The sequence below is a fragment of the Uranotaenia lowii genome, chromosome 2 (genome assembly GCF_029784155.1).
Source record: "Uranotaenia lowii strain MFRU-FL chromosome 2, ASM2978415v1, whole genome shotgun sequence".
Classification (NCBI taxonomy): domain Eukaryota; kingdom Metazoa; phylum Arthropoda; class Insecta; order Diptera; family Culicidae; genus Uranotaenia; species Uranotaenia lowii.
The window spans coordinates 49,115,805-49,139,461 of NC_073692.1; the positions used below are offsets into that span (position 1 = coordinate 49,115,805).

The window sequence follows — 23,657 nt, forward strand, 5'->3', positions numbered from 1 at the left end:
AAAGCAGCGTACGACAAGATCGACCGTTATGAGCTATGGAAAAATCATAAACAACAATGGCTTTTCCGGGAAGCTGCAAAGACCCATCATGGCTGCGTTAGATGATACCCTTTTAGAATCAAATTTCACCCCAAGAGTCAAAAGTTCAACCAACTCATCAAATGTCAAAAATAACATCTTCGTACGATGGAATTTTCTGAACTGTTAATTTTTGTCATTTTTTCATTCTTCAATTTTCCATTGGTTCCATTTACTAGAATATATTTTATTTTTCCCCTGTTTTCTATTTTTCAAATTTCTTCTTTTCTCTATTTGGTCAAGCGAGCCGCCCTGAGGCCTAATGAAGGGAGTCACTTTAACGCCGGTGGGGTGGTAGGTTTTATTCTTACAACATTCAGTGCAGTTGAACAAAAAGAAGCGAAAATAGTGGCTCCAGAGAGTAGTAGAATGATTCGGCATAACGACGCTTCTTCGGTAGGTAGGTTATCAAGTATATTTTTTCATATAATCGTTTCATTTAATTGTTTCATGATTTCAATTGTTGCAAAACCGAAAACCGATAATAAAATTTAATTACAGTTAAAAAATAAATGGTGGCTCCAGAGAGTAGCAGAACGTTGAATAATCGTTTAACGAATTAGATTTCAGGCCAGTAATTTAATTTTCCCCCTTTAACAACTTATTTTAAGTTTCGGTTCAGTGATTGCTATCAGCCATCAAAAACTATATTGGAATACAGACAAAACAGAATAAATAAACAAAGATTTCACAAATCTTAATACAAATTCACTACACTTGTCAGCACGAATTGTACAGCCGCATACTTCAAAATTGAAATTTGAAGAAAATGCTATCGGTTTCGATATTTCGGTTGTCAGATAGTTGTTGCATATAAGTATTGTCGGTTTTTAACCATCGGTTTAACCCTTTCCTTCCCATGATAGTACAGGTGATCCACAACTTTGCAAAGCTCGCATTTGAACTGGGCCCTTTGGATCAACACCATTTTCTCACCGAATGTGTAGATATGAGTGAAAAAACATTGCACAAAATTTGAAGAAAATCGATTCACTTGTTTTTGCTCGGCAGATCAAAAGCTGCCTAAAAGTTGGATTTTTTCCAAATTGAAATGAAGTCGTTTTTTGATGTTCAATAATTTCACAAGTTTTCCTAATTATCCGCAAATAAAAATACTGAAATGCAGAAGGTTTTCTATGCAACCAGAATAAAATGATGGTTTACTTAGATTTCAACTAAAACATAGGTATATTTTCGAATAAGTAAAGTGGATCACTGGTGATACACTGGGAGGGAAAAAAATGCACTTTCCTCCTTGTGAAGCTTTTTATCAATACTCATGAAAATAATTCCGTAAAAAATTTTCGCTTCAGGATAGTTATTTCATCATCAAATTGATGTTTCAACAACAATTCGATTTAGGGTATTCCGTAAGATTGTAATGGATTGCGTTGAATTTCGATCCTAAGTATGAATATAAGTTCTGATAAAAAATTGAGCAATAGGAAAATATTGCAATAAAATGCCAAGAACTTTCACAACAATTGTGTAGATGTGCTTTCGAGAGCGAAAGAGAAGAACCACTTGAATATACAGAAGTGCAACTAAAAAGCAAATGCTACAAGTTTAAGTGAAAGTGAGGTTGAAATAACCCTCTAGAGATCTGAAAGTATGAGAAAAAGGTTTCTAAGTTAAAAGCACTCTACTTTTAATCGCACAATTTTGTTTTAAAAAATTACATTAATAACAACATTAAGTATGAAAATATATATTAAAATTTCTGGACTACGTTTTCCTTAGAAGAATTTCCTTGGTTATTTTATCTGATAGAAAAAATTAAGTCCAATAATGACGTGACTGTTAATTGGTCTTCAGTATATAAAAGGAAAAGCGCTGACACATAACATCATTACAAGAGGTAAGTCAGTCGTATTGATACACACATTAAATCAGCTAAACGGTTAAACAGTTAAAAAGCTCGGTGATGGATCTTCTCCGCATTCTATGTAAGTCTTATAGTTGAAGGATTTATTTTTTATTTTTTTAAAGAATGGATGATTGAAACTTTTTGATGTTATTTCGTAAAGCTTTCGTTGGGCTGTAGAAATCATTTGATTTGTTTTTCTGTTTTCTTTTTCAGTATGCTTCAAAATGTTTCTTCTGCTTTGTGCAGTTTCTTTCGGCTTGGCGTTGCCCAAAGGACAATATACATACCATCCTAAACCAAGTAAGATCATCAAGATACGGGTAAGTAGTTTTCTGTACCAAACAGTTGTGTAAGAAATTATTTTTATATTTGTCAACCATAATTTCGAATAATTTGTAGCTCCGGGAAAAAAAATTGGCTAATGATATTTACATTAAAAAATAAAATTTCAGGATCAGGCCCTATTAGAATATATGCTCATCCTATTTAAGACAGCATCGCTGGCTGGTGCAGCTCAATAAATCAGTTTATGTTTGACCGTCAACTCGAACACTAGCTCTTTTATTTATCTCCTCATAATCACCTCCTGCTTAAAGAGTGTCCCACATCGAAAATTACAAAAATGGCAAAACTGACCAAAATGTCAAAAATAACAAAAATGAGTCATTTAGTCATTTTTGTGGTCATTTTTGTCACTTTTGTTTTATTTGTAATTTTTGTTTTATAAAGTTTAAGATGCTTTTTTGTAGATTTGAACTAAATGTTAACCTAAAATATTTATGCCGCGTTGTTGCAATCCGAAATGATCTTAGAAACGGCCAATCCAATCTGTGTTTTTCCTGCTACAGAACACCCTTAAAATCTGCGCTTCTTGTGTTTATTCAGGCGCTATATCGGCTTCCACGGAATTCTAGCGACAAAACACTAGCGCCAAGTGAGGGTTGACGGGTTGAGATCCAAGCTCGAGTTTGAACTTTTTTCACCCACACACATGTACCAGTGCAAATTGCATTATTGTAAACAATATAAACATAAACATTATGTGAGTAAAGCTACGCTTGATTTTCTAAGTATTAGCGTGATGATGTAATTCCATTCAAAGCTTGAATGCAAAGCTGCAATACTTGTGTGGAAAGCTGCAAAGCTTGGATCCCATCTCTCAGGGCGGCAGCACCAACGCACAGTGGGGCAGGTCCTATGAAAGCTTGGCCAAAACCCCTTATTGTAAATTTCAAAAATTCATCATAAATTTATGCTTTTCAGAAACTGGACATTACACCGATCACAAATCTGTCAAATAAAACTTAAAATTTGTTGTTTCATACTATTATCTACGTAGGTGAAGTTGGGGTTTGATGCTGTTGCATTTTATCGCAAAAATAAAAAAAAAAATATGTTCAATACTCAACTAAAATTTTATTTCTTGAAGAAATAAAAAAAAATTATCATGGATGTGTTCAGAATAATATGAAATTTATTTATTCGAGTTTGAAGAAATCTTTACCAACACATGAAAAGGATGTATCTCCATATATGACGAATCGAGAAAAATGCGTTTGAAAAAATACAACCTATTTTAAATCGCTTATTAAAAATCACTTGGAATTTTTGCTTTTTATAAAAGACAAACGATTTTTAGAAGCATCTCCTTTATGTTAGAACAGAGGAATATCAATTTTCATGAAAAAACAACGTGCTATCGTAGATAGATCCTAGTTCACGTAATATTTTGTCTCCATTGTTTATACACCCTTTGCTATTTTCTCATTTCTAGCTTTAGTTTAAAGCTCGCGTTCATTTGCAACTATGTTTATATGTTGAATAAAGAGCCAAATTGATTATTTTGAGTTTGTTTGCGGAGTAGTAGCGAAAAATTGTTCCGGAGTAAAGGGTGTATATCCATGTGATGGCAGTTCTGGTTTTAGAATGTTTATACAAAAATAATATATTCCAAGATACCTAGCTCATAAAATATTTCATATAAACGCCAACGGACAATCTTTCTACAAACCTTAACACCATCTACTGACAGAAAAGGTCAACATTTCTCGATAAATGAATTTTTCACTTGTACCCCTCGTTCCGGGGGGTTCAAATGCACTCTAATATGCTTTTGTTCAAATTTGGAATACATTTGCAAAATGTACTCTGACATATTTTCGCCAATTTTTGGAGAAATGCTATGCCACTGACTCAATTTAATTGAGAACCTGACTTGTTTTTGCGCATTCAGATTCCTCAATTAAAAAAAATAATCATCAATTTAAACAGATAACTTATTTGTATTGCATATCTGGTTGAGCCTGATAATTGATTCCAAATTCCACGGAACAGTGCTGAGGATATTGCGATTAAGGGTTTTGATGACTTGGCCAAGTATTTATTTTGATTGGGATCCTGATTTATGTTATAACATGATATATAATACAGATTGTTTAATGTAGTTTAATTCATTCAGATGAAGATCAATTTTATCTAGTTTTATGAGGATGTTTAATTCAAAATCTTAAAATTGCAGTTTTCCAGTTTAAGTTTAAACATCTAGTAGCCACTTGAAAGCAAGTGATAAATAACATAATTAAGAAATTTAAAATTTTAAAATTATTTCATATCAGTTCTTCGATTTTTTTTCAAAACCAGCCATTTCTATAACAAAAAAGCAGAAAGTAGTGTTTTCTAACTGTCAAATGAGATTTAGAAAAAAAAAAATATCAAACCTGTCCACGTGGACATCCGAGGACGGGTTTAGGGTTTGCCAAACGTCCACGCTTGTCCACGCAGAGGAAGGAGGGGGTCTAATCGCATTTTTCTATCCACGTAGTATCTTTGAATAGCGAATGACGACTCTGATACCGAAAAACCGTGCTAGTTTTGGAGAGCCAAGATCACGTAGAGAAAGATCTCAGTGTGTTTGTTGTGCAAATGAACCTTCAAAATGCTAGTTATTTCCGACCGTGTAATATAAATTGTTTTTTTTTCTTAGCGTGTTTTACTGAATAGTTGCATTTCTGCCGCAGCATTTGATGGTGGCGCTTTTGGATTTTGTCCGTCGATTTCTGCAAGAGTTCCGAATCTTGTAATGGATAATTTTTGGTTTATAGATCCTTTACTCAAATTGAGTTTTTAATGTAACGGAATATTATTTTCTCAAAAGGTTTTGACCGTTAAGTCAAAAATAATATATTCAAAGATACCTAGCTCTTGAAATTTTGCATATAAATGCCAACGGACAATCTTTTAACAAACCTTAACACCATCTACTGACAGAAAAGGTCAACATTTCTCGATAATTGAATTTTTCACTTGTACCCCTCGTTCCGGGGGGTTTAAAATGCACTCTAATATGCTTTTGTTCATTTTTGAAATACATTTGAAAATGCACTCTGACATACTTTCACCAATTTTTGAAGAACAGCTATGCCACTGACTCAATCTAATTGAGAACCTCACTCGTTTTGCGCATTCAGATTCCTCAATAAAAAAAATGTTCAACTAAAACAGATAACTAATTTGTATGGCATATCTCGTTGAGCCTGATTGTTGATTCCAAATTCCACGGAACAGGGCAGAGGATATTGTGATTCAGGGTTTTGATGACGTGGCCAATATTTATTTTGATTGGGATGCTGATTTTTGATATATTACAGAATTTTTGGCCAAGGTTTTAATATAATTTAGTTTAATTCATTCAAATGCTGATAAATTTTATCTAGTTTTATTAAGATGTTTAAATCAAAATCTTAAAATTGCAAAGCTTCCCAGTTTAAGTTTAAACAACTAGTAGCCACGTGAAAGCATGTGGTAAATATGATAAATAAGAAATTCAAAACTTTCAAAACTATTTTATATCAGGAAGTGCTATTTCGTTTTTTTCCAAATCAGCCATTTCAATAACAAAAAAGCAAAAAGTAGTGTAAAGTACTCTCAAATTAGATTTGAAAAAAAAAATTCAAATCTGTCCACGTGAACATCCGGGGACGGGGGTTGGGATTTGCCAAATTTCCACGCTTGTCCACGGAGGGATAGAAGGGGGTCTAAAATCTCATTTTTTTATCCAAGTGGTATCTGAACAGCCCCCAAGGAAGAAAAAGCTTTGAATAGCGATTGAAGACTCTGATACTAACTCTGCGTGCTAACTCTGGAGAGCCAAGACCACGTAGAGAAAGACCTCAGTGTGTTTGTCGTGCAGATGAACCCTCAAACTGCAAGCTATTTCCGACCGTGTACTATAAATTGTTTTTTTCCTTAGCGTGTTTTACTAATTAGTTGCATTTCTGCCGCAGCATTTGATGGTGGCGCTTTTGAATTTTGTCCGTCGATTTTCGCTAGAGTTCCGAATCTTGTAATGGATAATTTTTGGTTAAGTAGTACAAATGTTGGCCTGTCATGAGGTACTGAAAATGGTTTTTGTTTACTTTTAGAGATAGATCCTTTTCACGTGTTCGTACAGAATTGATAAAAAATCGTAATTTTTTTTAACGAGCATAAACGTGTAACGTTAAAAAATTACGAATTTTCATCATATTGGGACATCTGGAAAACATGTTACCCCACGTTACCCCATTCTCATTTCTACTCGAGCATTTAAATGGAAGTCTCAGCTATCCAACAAACAAAAACTAGTTGCCACTATTTGCCTATTCAAAAGTTATTCACGTTTTAGTGAAACATGTTTTTGGACAATTTTCGTACTTGTGGAATTGCTTTTGATATTGGTTTTTCGCTAGAAAAACTTGAACTCAATCAAATTTGAAAATTTTAAATTTAATTTTTTTTTTAATTTATTTTCCCCTTAGTGTGATAATACTATTTTGGTTTTTAAAAGTTATATTTATCTACAGACAAGCAGATAAGATTCTTTGGAATATGAACTTCCTATAACCTTCTCAAATCCTTTTCGGTCAGATGTTGAGTACCTATCTTTTAACTAACTTAATTTTTTATTCAACATTTTTTGTAGAGATCTTAAAGTTTTACTCAAAAATAAAATAGAAATTATTTACACACTGAATGTTTGGATATTAAAAAAAAACAATGCAACCATGTTTTTTGCTGTCATATTGAGTAACAGCCTACTTGATCCATTAGCTACTTATATAAGGTACCAATATGAGTTTATGGCTTTCCCAAGTAACACAGATCAAGCCAATTGGCTTTTTTGAGTTTTAATATTGTTTTATGAAGACTTTTCGATGACATCCAATTTTTAAAACGGTTTAATTGTAACATAGGAAATGCTTCATTTATCGTGTGTTTTAAAAGAGCCCTGAAAGTTTTGCTAAAACTTGATTAAAACATTATCTTAAGAGTGTTGTAAAAAAATTGCAAAAGTATTGCTAAAGATTCAATAAAACACATATTTTCCTGTTTTTATTAGAGCTTTGGTACCAGTTTTAATAATGCGCTCAATGCGCTTTTAAAACTAGCGTTCAAGCCAAGTTGAAAAACTGTTTTATTGGAACATTGGATGTAGGCATGATAAAACTAAGTGACAGATTATTTGACAATCGAGAAGAACGTATACACGCTTAAACTTTTTTACCTCTTTTTGAGATAGCATAACCTGTTTTGAAAGGATTATCACTCAAAATTGAGAAAAGCGTGCTATCAAAATGATATAAATTAACACAGTCTAATTCATCTGAAAAATAAAAACAACTTTGTTGTATCCGCATTCATATTTCAAAACAACCGCAAATCAGTCCACATCATTATTCGCTCAATTCGAATAAAAGCCTACTGTGAATAAACGGTTTTTGTGATTCGATAAGAATAACTGTATTAGAAAATTCATTTACAAGTATGCCTTTTAAACTACTTGTTTTATTTATCCATCTCTGTCTCTCAATGCGAAGTTGATCTTTATTTACGTCATCCAATCCAGAACTAACAAAATTATTTTCAGATAAACCGTCCTTGAAAATTTCTGGAAGACTGCAGAAACCGGCTTCAACTCAGCAAAGACGGAGAAATTGAGTTTCATCACAATCGAAAATGCTCATTCCAAATCAGCCTCAACAAGTTTCAGATGATGTATTCAGAATGAAGACCACTAGCATTGGCCGATCATTGAAAATAACGATTTATTTAAAGCGTAAGGCAGTTCTGGTAATAGTAAGCAAAACATCCGAAGGACGTTTTAAAGAATCGTTTTATCGCTTCCAATTGTTTTCCCATACAACTGTTTTAACAGTTTTTAACTGTTTTACATAACCTAACTACACATTCAAAATTCAATCATTTCGGAATTCACGATTCAGGCAATGTTTTTACAATTTCAATAATCGTTTTCTAAACGTTTTATTGCGCTTCAAAAATCATTTGATTATAATCCTCATTTATGCGGGTTATCATTTAGCTTTGAGGCCAGGTTTTTGATGACAGAAAATGTTCTATTCCAAAACAGTTTGAGATTATTTGATAGCAATACCTACTTTTCATTTAAAGATAATTGACCATCCTCTAATCATAGTTAAAAGGAAACAAAACAAAAAGTTGCATGAATGCCTTTTGCCAAGCAACAAATCGAAATGTTCTCATTTATTGCGAAAAACTTCTCTCTCTCAAAAATGGATAAATCCATAATGAGCGTGTATTCCATTCAGAGAAACGTCAAACGAAGCTGTGATTCAAGGTCTCTTAAAACCATTTAAAAACTGTTTATTGAAATTGTTTTATTACCACATTTTTCTAACAGGCATAAAACCATTTTAACACTGTTTTACAACAGCCTTATGATTCTCAATATTAATTTACTGAACGCCATGTTTATTGTGAAATTGAATCGAAATTACTGACGCCATGTTGCTGAAAATAATACTTTAATAATAAAAACTTGACATTTTCATCAAATTTGACAATGTTGGCGGTATTATTTGTTGTATAGGTGATGAATTTCAACGCAAAACTAAAGTTGCATCTTTTGAGCCAATTTATTTTTTTCCTTTAATTATAATTTTTTTATTTAAAAAATGCTTAAAATATGGTCAACCTTGATTTTCTTTGAGGCGCGCTTAAGTTTTGATGCTATTTCGTATATACTTCACCAGAAATCTGAGGTTTGCAGGAAGTTTCTTGCTTAGATATATTGAAAATGAGAATGAGAATATTTTTAAAATATTTTAAATGGAATCTTTACCTACCATCAAATGCTTGGGAGAGTAAGTGATAAAACGAGAAAAAACACGGAACAGAAAGCTCCCACAGTAAAATTTCTATTAGATTCCACAGCTGCCACAGTAAAATTCCTATCAGATTCCACGACGTAGTTTTAAAAGAGCTGTGGATAGTCTGAAGAGGGCTCTGAAAGGTTTCTTAAAGCTATGTCTATAAGGTCGAATAAAACTATTCTGTTGGATGTTTTATTATAGCGTATAGATTTAGCTTTAAAAACGTTAACAAAATGGGCCCTTTTGGCCATATGTTAGCTTTAAAGTAGTTGTGCTAAAGCGTAGAATGCGCTTTGGCTTATAAAGTAGCTTTAGGAAATAGTCTTAAGCGAACTGTTAAGGTTGGAATAAAACTTAAATTGTTACTTGGGTTTATTATCTGAACTTATTTGTTTTGTTACCACTGATCACACTGACATGACACTTAGAACAAAATTTCATTAATATTTTTCATATTTAATTTGTATGGTAGCATTCGTTTCATAGATGGAATGAGTTTTAGGCCATCATAATAAACGATTTGTCGTACCCTCAGAGGTCAAATTCGGTTCAATTTGGTTCAATTTGCTTGATTTGTTCCTTGTCAGGTTCCTACCAGTTGTTAGATCTTTTGTGGTTGCTTGGTTAGTTTTTTGAAATGTAGAAATTTGGTACCATTTCTATGAAATCTCCTTCTTCCAGAGAAGAGATTGGTCTCAAATTAGCGCTAAAATAACATTTCTTTCTTGGCAAATTTGGGTCCATTTGCATTATTTATTCATGAGTTTTGTAGATATTCAGGTAACATTTGTATGGAGACCCCCCATTCTTGTGATGGGAGGGATCTTAAAGCATCATTTAACTTATTAACGGTCCTAAAAACCCTTACATGATCTTTTTCACGCCGATCGACTGAGTAGGCTTCAAGTTGATAAGGAAAATCTGCTAAACAAAGTTATCTAGATCAAATTTCACTACATTTAGATGAAAAAAAAATTACATCAACTTAAAGATTTTGATCAGATGAACAACTTTTCAGAAGACCAGTAGGATTTCATTTAAAAAGTTATGAGGTTTTGACTATCGATTGGTCAGGTCTGCCCCACTGTGCAACGGTGACGCCAACGATTTGCTCCACTCATCCGAAAAAGAAACGTTAAATTCACCTTGATTTTCACGTAGGCGCTCATTACGTGAATTTTGGCTTGACTTACGTGAATCACTTAGAAGCTAATACAAATTCATTTGATGCGTACGTGAAATTCACATACCCGTTCGCTGTCAAAACAGAGACACATTCGATTTACGTGAAAATCCAGTGATCCACCGAGTACAAAGGGATTTGGTGCATTCTATGTGATGTTCACGTAGCTCTGAATAACTTTTTCACGTAAAATCTATGTGAAAGAATACAGTATTCAATATGGCGCGGATCCAACAGTTTGTGCCATTAGAAAGAGAAATTTTAGGTGATAGAGAAGCTGATTAAACGTGAGTAGTAAGTATTTGATTGTATACCTATTCGTTATTTAAATATTCTGCAATTTTATTTTACAGAATTTGGAATTCGGAGGACGGGCGGACAGATTTACTATGGAGGCAAACCAATTAACAATTTCGCGAGGATTTTATTTTTCCATATGTTCAATAATAAGTGAAGTGCTAGTAATGTATAAAATAATAAGTGAAGTGTAAATTCTAAAGTGAAAATGAAAAGTGTATCGTGTATTGGAATTAATAAAATTTACTGGCAAAATCAGCACGTTTTTATTTATAAGATCCGAAAAAAAATTACTTCGTTCATATTTCTATGAAATCTACGTGAATCGCATGTGGCAGAACGAATCCTTTTCCACATTCGATCTACGTTTCTTTCACACACAACTCATATGAAAATAACGTGAATTCTGCTTGCTGCGCGAGTTCTGTTTGCTACCTGAAATTCACGTAGATTTCACGTGATTTTCATGGTGGCAAAAATCTATGTACATTTTCACGTAGCGTTCATGTGAAAAGTTTTTTCGGTGAACAAAAGCCCGACTATCTGGATCAGGGGTGTCAGGTGTCCTTATTTTTCAGGATTTGTCCTGATTTTCGAGAGGCCGTCCTGATTTTTCAAAAAGGCATGAATGGTCCTGATTTTCAAAAAATGCCCTCTAAAATGTCCTGATTTGTCCTGATTTTTCAAAAAATGTCTAAACTGTAACTAAGTTCATTGTGAAATGGTGAGAAAATCAAACAAATCTTTGATAGAATTGTTTAATTAGTTCAACCGATGATAATCTTTGGTTTAAATGATACTTAAATAGTGTTTTTCGAAATTAACATCAGGCCATCCAAGGTTCTTCTCGCTTTAGTTGCATAATTTTAGGCATATTCAGCACCTTTATTTCGCCTTTAGTTATGCAATCTAAGCAGAGCTGCATGATATTTTCATTATTCAGTGGTGTCCTGAAAAATCCTGATTTTTTCCATCGCGGTGTCCTGATTTTTGTCTAAACCACCTGGCACCCCTGATCTGGATACTTGGAGATTTTCGGTTTATTCTACCAACAACGCCATTATTGTCGTGATTTTACGATTCTCCGGATTCTCAATTCAGAGATTCACTCAGACACGTCTGCCGCTCACAATAATAGATCAATGACTGACTTTGTCTTGGTTGTTTTGGCTAGTGTTGGCAAAATATAAAACGTTGCCTTGGATTTTGTTTTTATCAAGGCGGGTAAAGCTTCAGGTGTGTTCTTATACCAATGCACGGAATCGTCCATCTTGTGACAGGCAATCGTAATCGTAGGCATGGTAGACGAACAATTCGCTGTCAAAAAACGCTCCGTCTCCACCCCCACCAATGAGAAACTTTTGGTACCCCTTGCCTACTTTTCCTCAATATGCACCCACCCTACTGACTCACCCTGGTTTTTATTTTTGTTCAGTGCTGCCAAATACAACTATTTTTTTATTTTTATAAAAACTTTATTTATTTTCTGCATATCGTTCATCTCATCTCTACAACTTTAAAGCGGCTTTTCAAGTGATTGGATTCTATTTTAGTTGTATTTTATCAGGGTACCACTATCTTCCGCACATTTTACTATTCCTTTGGTTATTTCTGCATATTTGACTGCAGCAGCTTCACAGCTTCGTATCGCGCAGGGAACTTTTTGATTCGAATTACTGCAAGCTCTATACTGTTTCGCGCTTTCCAAAGTAACTGCCTTCACATCAGCTTCGACTGTGTCAAAGCATTTTTTGATCTAGAAAATAAAATTCATTATTACATGTACGAAGAAGATTATTCCTTAAAAGCGAATCCACCTTGGAAAAATAGGGACACGGAGCTGTACCCCGGATCACCGGGTTGATCAGATGTTCTTGAATAGTGTTTCGAATGTAGGCCTCCAATACCATGTCCTTCACAATATGATACTCTCCAGCTTGGTAGATTATTTTGACTACCGAATCATAGGTTCTCTGTAGATCTGGCTTTTCTGAGGAACTGGTTCCGATTTCTTCAGTCGTGCTTTTACTTCCGTCCGGTTTGCCTTCCGTAACATGTGTATCTTGAGGAGCAATTCCTCCCGGTCGATCGTCTTTTTTCGAATGATCTGCTTGTGCAGGATTCTCCAAATCCTCTTCGCTAGGTTTAGCTTCTGTAGCATCCTCGTTTAATTTCGAGTGTTCGTTTTCGTTCTCATATTCAGCAGGAATCGCCGGTGTTTCCGAATCAAAAGCTGGTGTCGATGGATTCGAATCATTGTCATCGTTTTCAAATTCCTGATTTGAACTTGCTGGCTCTAGCGTGGTGCTCGTAACCATTCCATCATCTGGTGGACATTCACTTTCTACCATGTTGGATGGATTTTCAGACATCAAATGTGCACTCCCTAAAGTACTTGAAAGTTGAACTAGTCTTAATAAAAGGCAGATGTTGATCGAGAAATTCCACCGTTGAGCCATGATGGTGTGAAACTATTAATTGTTAAAACAGCTCAGCACCAGATTTATAAATGATAAGTCACTGCACGGATTGCTGCACCTGTTTAAATATTTTAAGTCAGTCAGTAAATATAAGAACATCAAACATTAATAAAAAAAAATTAAGATAACTTACTATTCATGATTCATTGAAGAAATTATTTGAATTTGAAAATTCTATTAAAACGACGATTTTCCGATTAAAAAAATTCAATCTAAATATAAACAAACATTGGTAGGTTCTAAATAATTTTTGAACTCATATTTGGTTTAGGAAGCTGATGTGTCCATCACCTAGCCAAATGCACTCTCATGCCGAATTTGGAACCATTTGCTTGATTAGTTCTCTAGTTGTTCAAATATATATTTCGTTTTGGGAAACCAGACAAACAGACAGACAAAAAATATAAATTTGGATGAAAAATATTCCTTGATTCTTGCAGTTCAATTCATGTGAACAATGCACAAACCCACATTGTACTCCAGAAAAGATTGTCGATGTTATACAAAAGTTTTGTTTTCAAAAAAAAAATTTTTTTTTTAATTTTGGCTTTTTTGACTGCTTATTTGAAAGCTGTATAACAGAAGAATGAGAAAAAAAATCTCAAAAAAACTGCTTTGCATAGCCAGGGAATGTATTGATTCATATAACCTTTGCCAAAATATTTCATGAAATTATTAAATGCTCCAGCAAGCAAAATCGTCATTTTTAAATACTTTTCAAGGAATTCAGATTTTTTATTTTGAAATAGTTATAACTTTTTTCATGAAATCCATAGCTGCTTGTTATGTTAGAAAAAAAATATGCTTAAAAAAAGTCAAAACCAAAAATCAAAGACCAGCTTCATTTAAAGCTTATTTGATTTTTTTGGATGACTTAATGTGCAAATATGTCTTCTTTCATACAAATTTATATACAAAATTTAAATGCATACGCTAACTTAGGAATTAACCTAATCATCTCATATTTTACACTGATGCTCGGTGACACGAAAGGCATCGAAAAATCATATGGGAGCAAAGAGGGATGAATGACATCCAGGCGTTAAAATCCTAAGGACCAAATAAATTTAAAAATTTATATGGGAGCAAAAAGTCATTTTTTGCAGCGGTCTAATGTACACTTTACATCACTAGGTAGCTTCCCAGCAAACATTTATGAAGTTATAACGCAGGAACAACAGAATTATTCAAACAAATATCCCAGATAAAGAGATTGTATTAAACTTACCAAAATAACATATAGCTACAAAAGTGGAGGCGATATATCTACAATGACAAGATTCCAACGACTCGATTTTCCAACAAAAAGCAAAATAAACGAAAAAAAAATTTCCTCGATCGAGATTTGAACTCCAGTCCTGCGAGTTTGCAGTCCGGTATCTTACCACGATGCCAACTCATCAGTTGATATGGTACATGCTATAGCTCTATAGGTGAGATTTTCTTTTCACGAACCGGGCAAAGGAAGAAACCGGAGAGAGTGTCAATTGAAGGACCGCCCATTTATCGTAAATCAGTTCACTATAATCGTAAATGTCAAATAAGCATATTCTCAACTTTTTGGAGACATATTTACGAATTGATCAAACTGCTATCCGAATCAATTTTTTCTGGGCAAAGCTTCCCAGGGGGGTTCACTGAAAATATCATCAATTTCCATCCATAATTTCAAAAGTCATTTACAAATCAAAGTGAAATGGATAAAAATGACCAAACTGATCAAAATGACGAAAATTACAAAAATGACAAAAATTACAAAAATGAAAAAAATGATAAAAATGAAAAAAATGACAAAATTGATAAAAACTATCAAATGATCAAAATGACAAAATTGTTTAAAATGACATTAAAAACAAAAATGACATAAACAAAAAAAAATTACAAGAATGACAAAAATGACAAAAATGACGAAAAAGACAAAAACGGCACAAATGACAAAATTGACAAAAAAGACATAAATGACAAAAATAACAGAAATGACAATCATAAAAAAAATGACAAAAACAATAAAAAAAGACAAAAACGATAAGAATTACAAAAACGATAAGAATGACAAAAATGACAAAAATTGACAAAAATGAAAAAAATGGTAAAAATGTCTAAAATCACAAAAATGACAAAAAAGACAAAATAGATGAAAATGACAAAATTGTTTAAAATGACATAAAAACCAAATGACAAAGATAATAAAAATAACAAAAATTACAAAAATAACTAAAATGATCAAAATGAATAAAATAACAAAAGACAAAAATGACAAATTTCATGAAAATGGCAAAAATGACCGAAATGACAAAAATAACAAAATTGTTTAAAATAACATAAAAATCAAAAATGACGATAATGACAAAAATTTCAAAAAAAAAAATGACAACAGTGAAAAAATGACAAAAATGCCAAACCTGACAAAAATGACAAAAATTTAAAAAAATGACAAAAAATGACAAAAATAATAGAAATGATAATAATGACAAAAATGACAAGAATGATGAAAATGACAAAAATGGCACAAATAACAAGAATGACACAAATGACAAACATGAAGAAAATGACAAAAATTACAAAAATGACAAAAATGACGAAAAAGACAAAAATGGCACAAATGACAAAATTGACAAAATTGACAAAAATGACATAAATGACAAAAATAACAGAAATGTCAAACACGATAAGAATGACAAAAACGATAAGAATGACAAAAATGACAAAAATTGACAAAAATGACAAGAATGACAAAAATGACACAAATGACATAAATATAAAAATGACATAATTAACGAAATGACAGAATTTACAAAAATGACAAAAATTACAAGGATGACAAGATCGACACAAATGGCGAAATGACGAAATTGGCAACAATGATAAAAATGATAAAAATGACAAAAACGACAAAAATGACAAGAATGACAAAAGTGATAAAAATGACAAAAAAGATAAAAATGATCGACGTGCAAAAATGATAAAATTGTTTAAAATGACACAAAAACCAATAATGACAAAAATTACAAGAATAAAAAAATGACAAAAATGACAAAAAATGACAAAAGATAAAAAAAATGACAAAAAATAAAAAAAAATTAAAAAAATGACAAAAAAGACAAAAAAGACAAAAAAAACAAAAAAGACAAAAAAGACAAAAAAGACAAAAAAGACAAAAAAGACAAAAAAGACAAAAAAGACAAAAAAGACAAAAAAGACAAAAAAGACAAAAAAGACAAAAAAGACAAAAAAGACAAAAAAGACAAAAAAGACAAAAAAGACAAAAAAGACAAAAAAGACAAAAAAGACAAAAAAGACAAAAAAGACAAAAAAGACAAAAAAGACAAAAAAGACAAAAAAGACAAAAAAGACAAAAAAGACAAAAAAGACAAAAAAGACAAAAAAGACAAAAAAGACAAAAAAGACAAAAAAGACAAAAAAGACAAAAAAGACAAAAAAGACAAAAAAGACAAAAAAGACAAAAAAGACAAAAAAGACAAAAAAGACAAAAAAGACACAAAAGACAAAAAAGACAAAAAAGACAAAAAAGACAAAAAAGACAAAAAAGACAAAAAAGACAAAAAAGACAAAAAAGACAAAAAAGACAAAAAAGACAAAAAAGACAAAAAAGACAAAAAAGACAAAAAAGACAAAAAAGACAAAAAAGACAAAAAAGACAAAAAAGACAAAAAAGACAAAAAAGACAAAAAAGACAAAAAAGACAAAAAAGACAAAAAAGACAAAAAAGACAAAAAAGACAAAAAAGACAAAAAAGACAAAAAAGACAAAAAAGACAAAAAAGACAAAAAAGACAAAAAAGACAAAAAAGACAAAAAAGACAAAAAAGACAAAAAAGACAAAAAAGACAAAAAAGACAAAAAAGACAAAAAAGACAAAAAAGACAAAAAAGACAAAAAAGACAAAAAAGACAAAAAAGACAAAAAAGACAAAAAAGACAAAAAAGACAAAAAAGACAAAAAAGACAAAAAAGACAAAAAAGACAAAAAAGACAAAAAAGACAAAAAAGACAAAAAAGACAAAAAAGACAAAAAAGACAAAAAAGACAAAAAAGACAAAAAAGACAAAAAAGACAAAAAAGACAAAAAAGACAAAAAAGACAAAAAAGACAAAAAAGACAAAAAAGACAAAAAAGACAAAAAAGACAAAAAAGACAAAAAAGACAAAAAAGACAAAAAAGACAAAAAAGACAAAAAAGACAAAAAAGACAAAAAAGACAAAAAAGACAAAAAAGACAAAAAAGACAAAAAAGACAAAAAAGACAAAAAAGACAAAAAAGACAAAAAAGACAAAAAAGACAAAAAAGACAAAAAAGACAAAAAAGACAAAAAAGACAAAAAAGACAAAAAAGACAAAAAAGACAAAAAAGACAAAAAAGACAAAAAAGACAAAAAAGACAAAAAAGACAAAAAAGACAAAAAAGACAAAAAAGACAAAAAAGACAAAAAAGACAAAAAAGACAAAAAAGACAAAAAAGACAAAAAAGACAAAAAAGACAAAAAAGACAAAAAAGACAAAAAAGACAAAAAAGACAAAAAAGACAAAAAAGACAAAAAAGACAAAAAAGACAAAAAAGACAAAAAAGACAAAAAAGACAAAAAAGACAAAAAAGACAAAAAAGACAAAAAAGACAAAAAAGACAAAAAAGACAAAAAAGACAAAAAAGACAAAAAAGACAAAAAAGACAAAAAAGACAAAAAAGACAAAAAAGACAAAAAAGACAAAAAAGACAAAAAAGACAAAAAAGACAAAAAAGACAAAAAAGACAAAAAAGACAAAAAAGACAAAAAAGACAAAAAAGACAAAAAAGACAAAAAAGACAAAAAAGACAAAAAAGACAAAAAAGACAAAAAAGACAAAAAAGACAAAAAAGACAAAAAAGACAAAAAAGACAAAAAAGACAAAAAAGACAAAAAAGACAAAAAAGACAAAAAAGACAAAAAAGACAAAAAAGACAAAAAAGACAAAAAAGACAAAAAAGACAAAAAAGACAAAAAAGACAAAAAAGACAAAAAAGACAAAAAAGACAGAAAAGATAGAAACGAAAAAAAAAGACAAAAAAGACAAAAAAGACAGAAAAGACTAAATAGAAAAAATTACAAAATTGAAAAAAAAAAAAATGATAAAAATGACAAGAATGACAAAAATGACAAAAACGACAAAATTATAAAAATGATTAAAATGACAAAAATGACAAAAATGATAAAAATTACTTAAATGACAATGCATGGTTTTCGAATACACTGCTTATTCTTCTACGTCAAACTAATTTGTTAAAATTAGGGTCGAATAAATAAAAATTAAATAGTTTTCAGCTGTAGACAAATAAAAACATAATTAATAAAAAGAATCTCTGAAACGCATAAATACTGTGAACACTTCATTCATTAATAAAAGTTTTGCACAAAAGAATTTTCATTATTCATTTGTCTATTTGATCCTCGTGTCGATATCTCTAACTCAAATCAGACTACGAAAATAGAATAATTGCTCAATGCTGTGCAACCATTGCTTATAAGCTTAGGTGATGCGCGTTAAGGTGTTACAATTTTTTTTAATGGAATTTATTTATCTCAGGAACTCTGGCTGTTCCTTGAACTTGTTGGTTTCTTTGAGGACCATTTCAAATATATTTGATCGAAAACGATTGGTTTCTCAAAATTCGGACCGCTTTAAAAAGCAGGACCTTTTGAATAAACATCCACGTGCAGGGAACAATGCACAAGCACCACGAGAAAAAGGGGTGGATTGATATATTTAAAAACAAAATTACAAGGTACGTTGCTTACAGTTTGCATAATTTGTTCACAACTGACCATGAATTTTTTTTTGGAAAGTTGATAAGACGTTTTTGAACTGTTTATGTTACGACTGCTTCATACGAACTATCTAAAACTTTTTATATTCCTCAACTTCCCCTATTATTCAAACACCACACTAGCCCTAGAGGGTTGCAACACTCGGTCAATATTACTTACGTGGCCTTTGATTTTTCCCATTTAAAAGGACGATCGTGCTCCGGTTTGTATCTTCAGTTCCGATAATTAGTAGTTCGATTCAAGTGATACAAAAGTTTAGAACACGAAATCAAAAATGGGACAACACAGTGCTAATGGTAATTTTTTTTAATTTTCTATTTTAAGTGATTAAATTTAAAAAAAAAATACTACCTCTTCCCTCCAAAGTTTGCTTCAAAGCTCTGCTCCTTTTCGGCTGCGTAGCTTTCAATGGCTTGGCGCTTCCACTGCCGAACGATAAATCGCCGCCGTCCATCTTTGGCGGCCTGAGTGAATTGCCGATGGTCGCTGCTGATGGCGTCCAGAAAGCGATCTCCTCTGCCGTTGAATCAGCTTCGGGATTTGCCGAATCGGCCAAAGCAGCCTTCCAAGGGCAGAGTGAGTTGAATTTGTTACATGTTACTATTGAAATAAGCTTCATCTATGTGTACGTTAAATTACATCCAAATCCAGGTGATAAAACAGCCGACTCGGTTACAGAAGCTGTGGAATCTGGAAAGCAGGCAATCACTGAAGCTGTGGATAAAGCTAAAGAGCAAAGTGAGTACTAAAGGGTGAACCACTAAATTATTTCGACACCGAAAATGCCATCTAAATTTTCTTATAATGTTTAGAATCAAACCCAAATTTTAGGGTAGTTTTGTACATATATTTACCATTTTTAATTCCCGGGTTTTTGACGGTTTGAAAATCTTGGAAATTGGCTCAAAATTTTTTTGGTCACAAGTCGCTTCCAAGCTTAAGTATATTTGGGGGCAATTTGTTGGAAGATTTAAACTGAATTCTCGAAGTTTTTATAAAAAAAAAAAAAAAACAATTCTTTCTCACCCGGATTAGGTGATGCACTGGCCAAGGCTGTTACTGATGCTGCCGACTCTGCCAAATCAATCGCTGATTCCGTTGGAAAAGTTCAAGGACAAGGTAAGGATTTAACTGCTTTATCAATCATTATCAATTTTTAATTTGTTTTTGTTTCATCAGTGTCAGATCAAATTAACTCTGCAAAAGATGCCATCGGTGAGGCGCTCAAAAAAGTCCCAGGCGTATCGAACATACAGGAAACATTCGGGAAAGTTAACGGCATTCTCAGCGATATTCAAAACCAAGAAACTGAACGCATTCAAGATGATCACCTGAGCGGTGAAGTCAGGAACGCAATACAGGAACAGCTGAAATCACCGATATCGGATGCTGTGGGTTCGGTTGGATTTTTCTCGAAGGTGGGCCTTATTTTCAAAAAGAAAAAATACAGTTTAAATTTTAATATTCTTTATCCCATACTTCAAGATCCAAGAATGCTTCAAAACGTTGCCGGAAGACGTGAAGAAAGCCGTTGATGCCGTTAAGGAAACGTACGAGGGATGCCGCAAGGAGAACCAGAGTGACCTCGCCGGTTGTTTGAATCCTGCAGTCGACACGTTGAAGAAGGAGTTGGAACCGCTCCAAACCAATATCAAAACGTGTATTGATAAGAACAATACCACCGAGCAATGAAAAACTAAATTTAAAAAAAATATTCCAGCTATAAATATGTTGCTTTGACAAACGGATGATGGATATGTATAAAATGTTATAAGCTCCAAATGAATCCAACAGAAATAAATAGAATGCTGTTTACCAATAAAAGTGACACTACTAAAACCGCTAAAACATTCTTGTTTCTAAACCGAATTGTAAAATTTATAGTTTATAGATTTGGGAACCGCGCAATGTATAAGAATTTATTTTTACGTTATACAAAGTCTGAAAAAAAGATCTGAAGACATGGCCGTAGGAACGGGGAGGGGGGGGGGGGGGGTTGGGGGTTAAACCCCCCCCCCCCCCCCCATGAGGGTCCAAAAAAGCAAGCGAGGTATTCTACTCTAGACTCAAAATTTTAAATTCATAATCAAATTATGATAATAGAGCAAAGATATTCAAGAGTAACTATCTGGACTCAAAACTAATGCAAACCCGAGCAGACTTCGATGCCAAAAACGATAACAAGCTGAGACCAAATTAAGGTTTCAATACCAAAATGATAGCCTCATTTGGTATTAATTCAACCATGATGGCAAAAATAGGCATCAAAAAGATTTCAAAATTGTTAATTTTGAAAGCAAACTGCAACTAAAATGAGCTATCAATAGCAAGCGGATAGCATACTTTGGTGTAAAATATAATCTGATGCCAGAACGAGGTATTGTTAAGGCATCCTTTACTTTCATGAATTTCAAACCTGAGACCATAATGATAGTATAATTTGGCATTACATTCATTTGATAGCAAGACTAGGCATCATAAAGTCAGCGTTTAGTTTCCAAAGATTATCAAAGTGCAAACGAGTCAATCATCAACAAGATAAACAGAATTGGGGGGTGTTTTGCATTTTTTGGATGAGGAAAACTAGTTGTGTTGATAAATTGAAAGAAAAATTGACTTCTTTTTTGACATTATAGTCTAAGTAATATTAACAGATCATTCAATATTTCTGTGCATTAACGTATGTTCGACGATTTATCAAGTTCATAAAAACCATGTTTATTTTGAATGTACATAAAATTGAGCTTTCTTAACTTTTCTCATATCTTGAGTATTCATCAAAAAAAATTTAGAAAGCCATTTTCCCCCATATGAAAATATTTTTCATATTTTTTTACAGAACTTTTCAGGTCATCATTCTCAAGCGTATGAAGAGAAGAAAATTTCCTAATTGATATTTTGGTAGCACACTGACGTTGTGGTACCAAAATGTCAGTGAAACCAAAGTAACACTGACGTTCTGTAACCAAAAAGTCGTTTCAATCTGTTTACTTGGATTGGACAGTTGCTACATCCCTTTGATAATTCTTTGGACCGTGCATTTATCGCCTCACAATATAAAAGCTCGATCTTCTAAGTGTACAACTGATACTTATTTTGTGTATTATTACCCGTTATATAGACATACTAGCTGACCCGTTGTGCTTTGCTACACCTTCCGGAAATAAATGTAATTTGTAAAAACTTATTCAAATTTAGATTTTAGAGAGCATTTTTTTAAATCAAACCTCATCATACTTCAGAACCAACAACTTTGAAATGACAGCTGCAGTTGTAGTTCTGAATTGCAATTCAAAGATGGTAAATATTATTTACTGAAACTTGATCTCTAAACTCGTTTTTCAAGATTTGAAATTTGTACTTTGTACCCAAAAAAAACCTTTTGAAATATGGTCCCTTCTTTGAAAAGCTCTTTATCTTAAATTTCCATGGGAGCTCTCCCATCTTTTCCAATTTTGTCCCCCACTGCTTGAAGATGGTAGGCAAATTTAACCGGCTTGAGACCCAAGCAGCACTTATCATAGTAATGAAAAATATATTAAATTAGTTATGTATTAGATACAGTGCAAATTTCTTTATTTTTTAAATAAATTTACTGCGGCAAAAATATGAATATTTAAAAAAATATCAGTTGCATCACTTTATAAGTTCTCAGCGTTTTTTTTATTTTCTCTTTAAAAGTCAAATATTCAAAAATGTTGGCAAAAACAAATTTCTTAATTTACTTTTGTCCCGTATATTGGGGCAAGTGTCAATGCAATGCTTATTTACAGATGCGTCAGAGTAATGGCTTAAAATGGATTTAATACGAATTCCTGTTTTATGTTCTATCAAGTTTCACTGATATATCTGCAGTATTCCTGCAGAATAAATTTATGTTTGTTACTCCACTTTTAACGAATGCTGTTCAAAGGGAATGACCTTCATTTACAAAGACATTTAAGAATTTTCAATATTTGCTTCAGTTTCAACATTCGGAATACCCTTTCTGATCTTTCCAACATATTGAATAATTTTGAAGATGAATTTCTTAAAATTTCGACGTTTACCCTTGTCCCACCGTGTAAGTTTACAGGAGGAAATATTGTTTTGACCACTTTAACGGTATACTTAAAAATTTTCGTAAAAATTTTGCTTCCAGTTGAATATCAGTTCTAAAGTCTCGCTTTTCAAAAACGAAGCGGATAAAAAGTCTCTTTTATGCAGCCATGTAACAAAAAAACACTTTTCATGTTAAGTACGTACTTGAATTGGTATGTAAGCAAAAAGTACGATGGTTTTTTTCAGAATTATTTAAAATAAAAAGCTCCCATTTTCATTTCTAAATTCGTTTCAGTTGTGTTTTTTGGCTGAAGTAACAATTTCTAGAAGAAAACATAATTTTTATTTTTTTTTAACAGAAAAAGTTGAACGTTTGAACATGTTCTAATGTTCCTTAAATGAAAAGTCGAATGCTGCCTACATTAACACGAACTAAATATGGAAGTATTTTTGCAAATCTTTCAATTGGTTTTGATTCGATTGATAAAATACCAATCCGTGTCACATCTAGGCGTCATTTATTACCACGTGCAATTAAGCAAGAAAAAAACACATCTAGGTTGCATATCGCTCCCACGTGCATAAGAAATAAAGGTACTTGGTTGAGAAAACGGCGCCTGATTGTTGAATTTTTCCAGCGATCAATGAACAGTATGCTTTAGTTACTATCCACTTGCGACGACGACGTTTGCTTGACCATAGAGACGAAAAACAAACCCCTCA

The 23,657-nt window shown here is 32.2% G+C and overlaps 2 protein-coding genes across 3 annotated transcripts; one reads left to right on the forward strand and one right to left on the reverse strand.

The window, feature by feature from the left end:
• The first annotated feature begins 1,937 nt into the window (after window positions 1-1,937).
• On the forward strand, window positions 1,938-20,741 carry LOC129746872 (30 kDa salivary gland allergen Aed a 3-like). 2 transcript variants are annotated; one of them, XM_055740778.1, is made up of 7 exons: window positions 1,938-2,024; window positions 2,159-2,245; window positions 19,260-19,469; window positions 19,545-19,631; window positions 19,929-20,012; window positions 20,073-20,311; window positions 20,379-20,741. In XM_055740778.1, the coding sequence occupies exons 1-7, from the start codon at window positions 2,003-2,005 to the stop codon at window positions 20,583-20,585; spliced, it is 936 nt and encodes a 311-aa protein (XP_055596753.1). In that variant the 5' UTR covers window positions 1,938-2,002; the 3' UTR covers window positions 20,586-20,741. The 2 variants fall into 2 exon arrangements, with proteins under 2 accessions (XP_055596753.1, XP_055596754.1); XM_055740779.1 differs by lacking the exons at window positions 1,938-2,024; window positions 2,159-2,245 and adding an exon at window positions 19,114-19,189.
• On the reverse strand, window positions 12,087-13,055 carry LOC129746873 (30 kDa salivary gland allergen Aed a 3-like). Its single transcript, XM_055740780.1, has 2 exons — window positions 12,412-13,055; window positions 12,087-12,350 (listed from the first exon to the last, which is right to left on the reverse strand). The coding sequence occupies exons 1-2, from the start codon at window positions 13,051-13,053 to the stop codon at window positions 12,144-12,146; spliced, it is 849 nt and encodes a 282-aa protein (XP_055596755.1). The 5' UTR covers window positions 13,054-13,055; the 3' UTR covers window positions 12,087-12,143.
• Window positions 20,742-23,657: the final 2,916 nt, after the last annotated feature.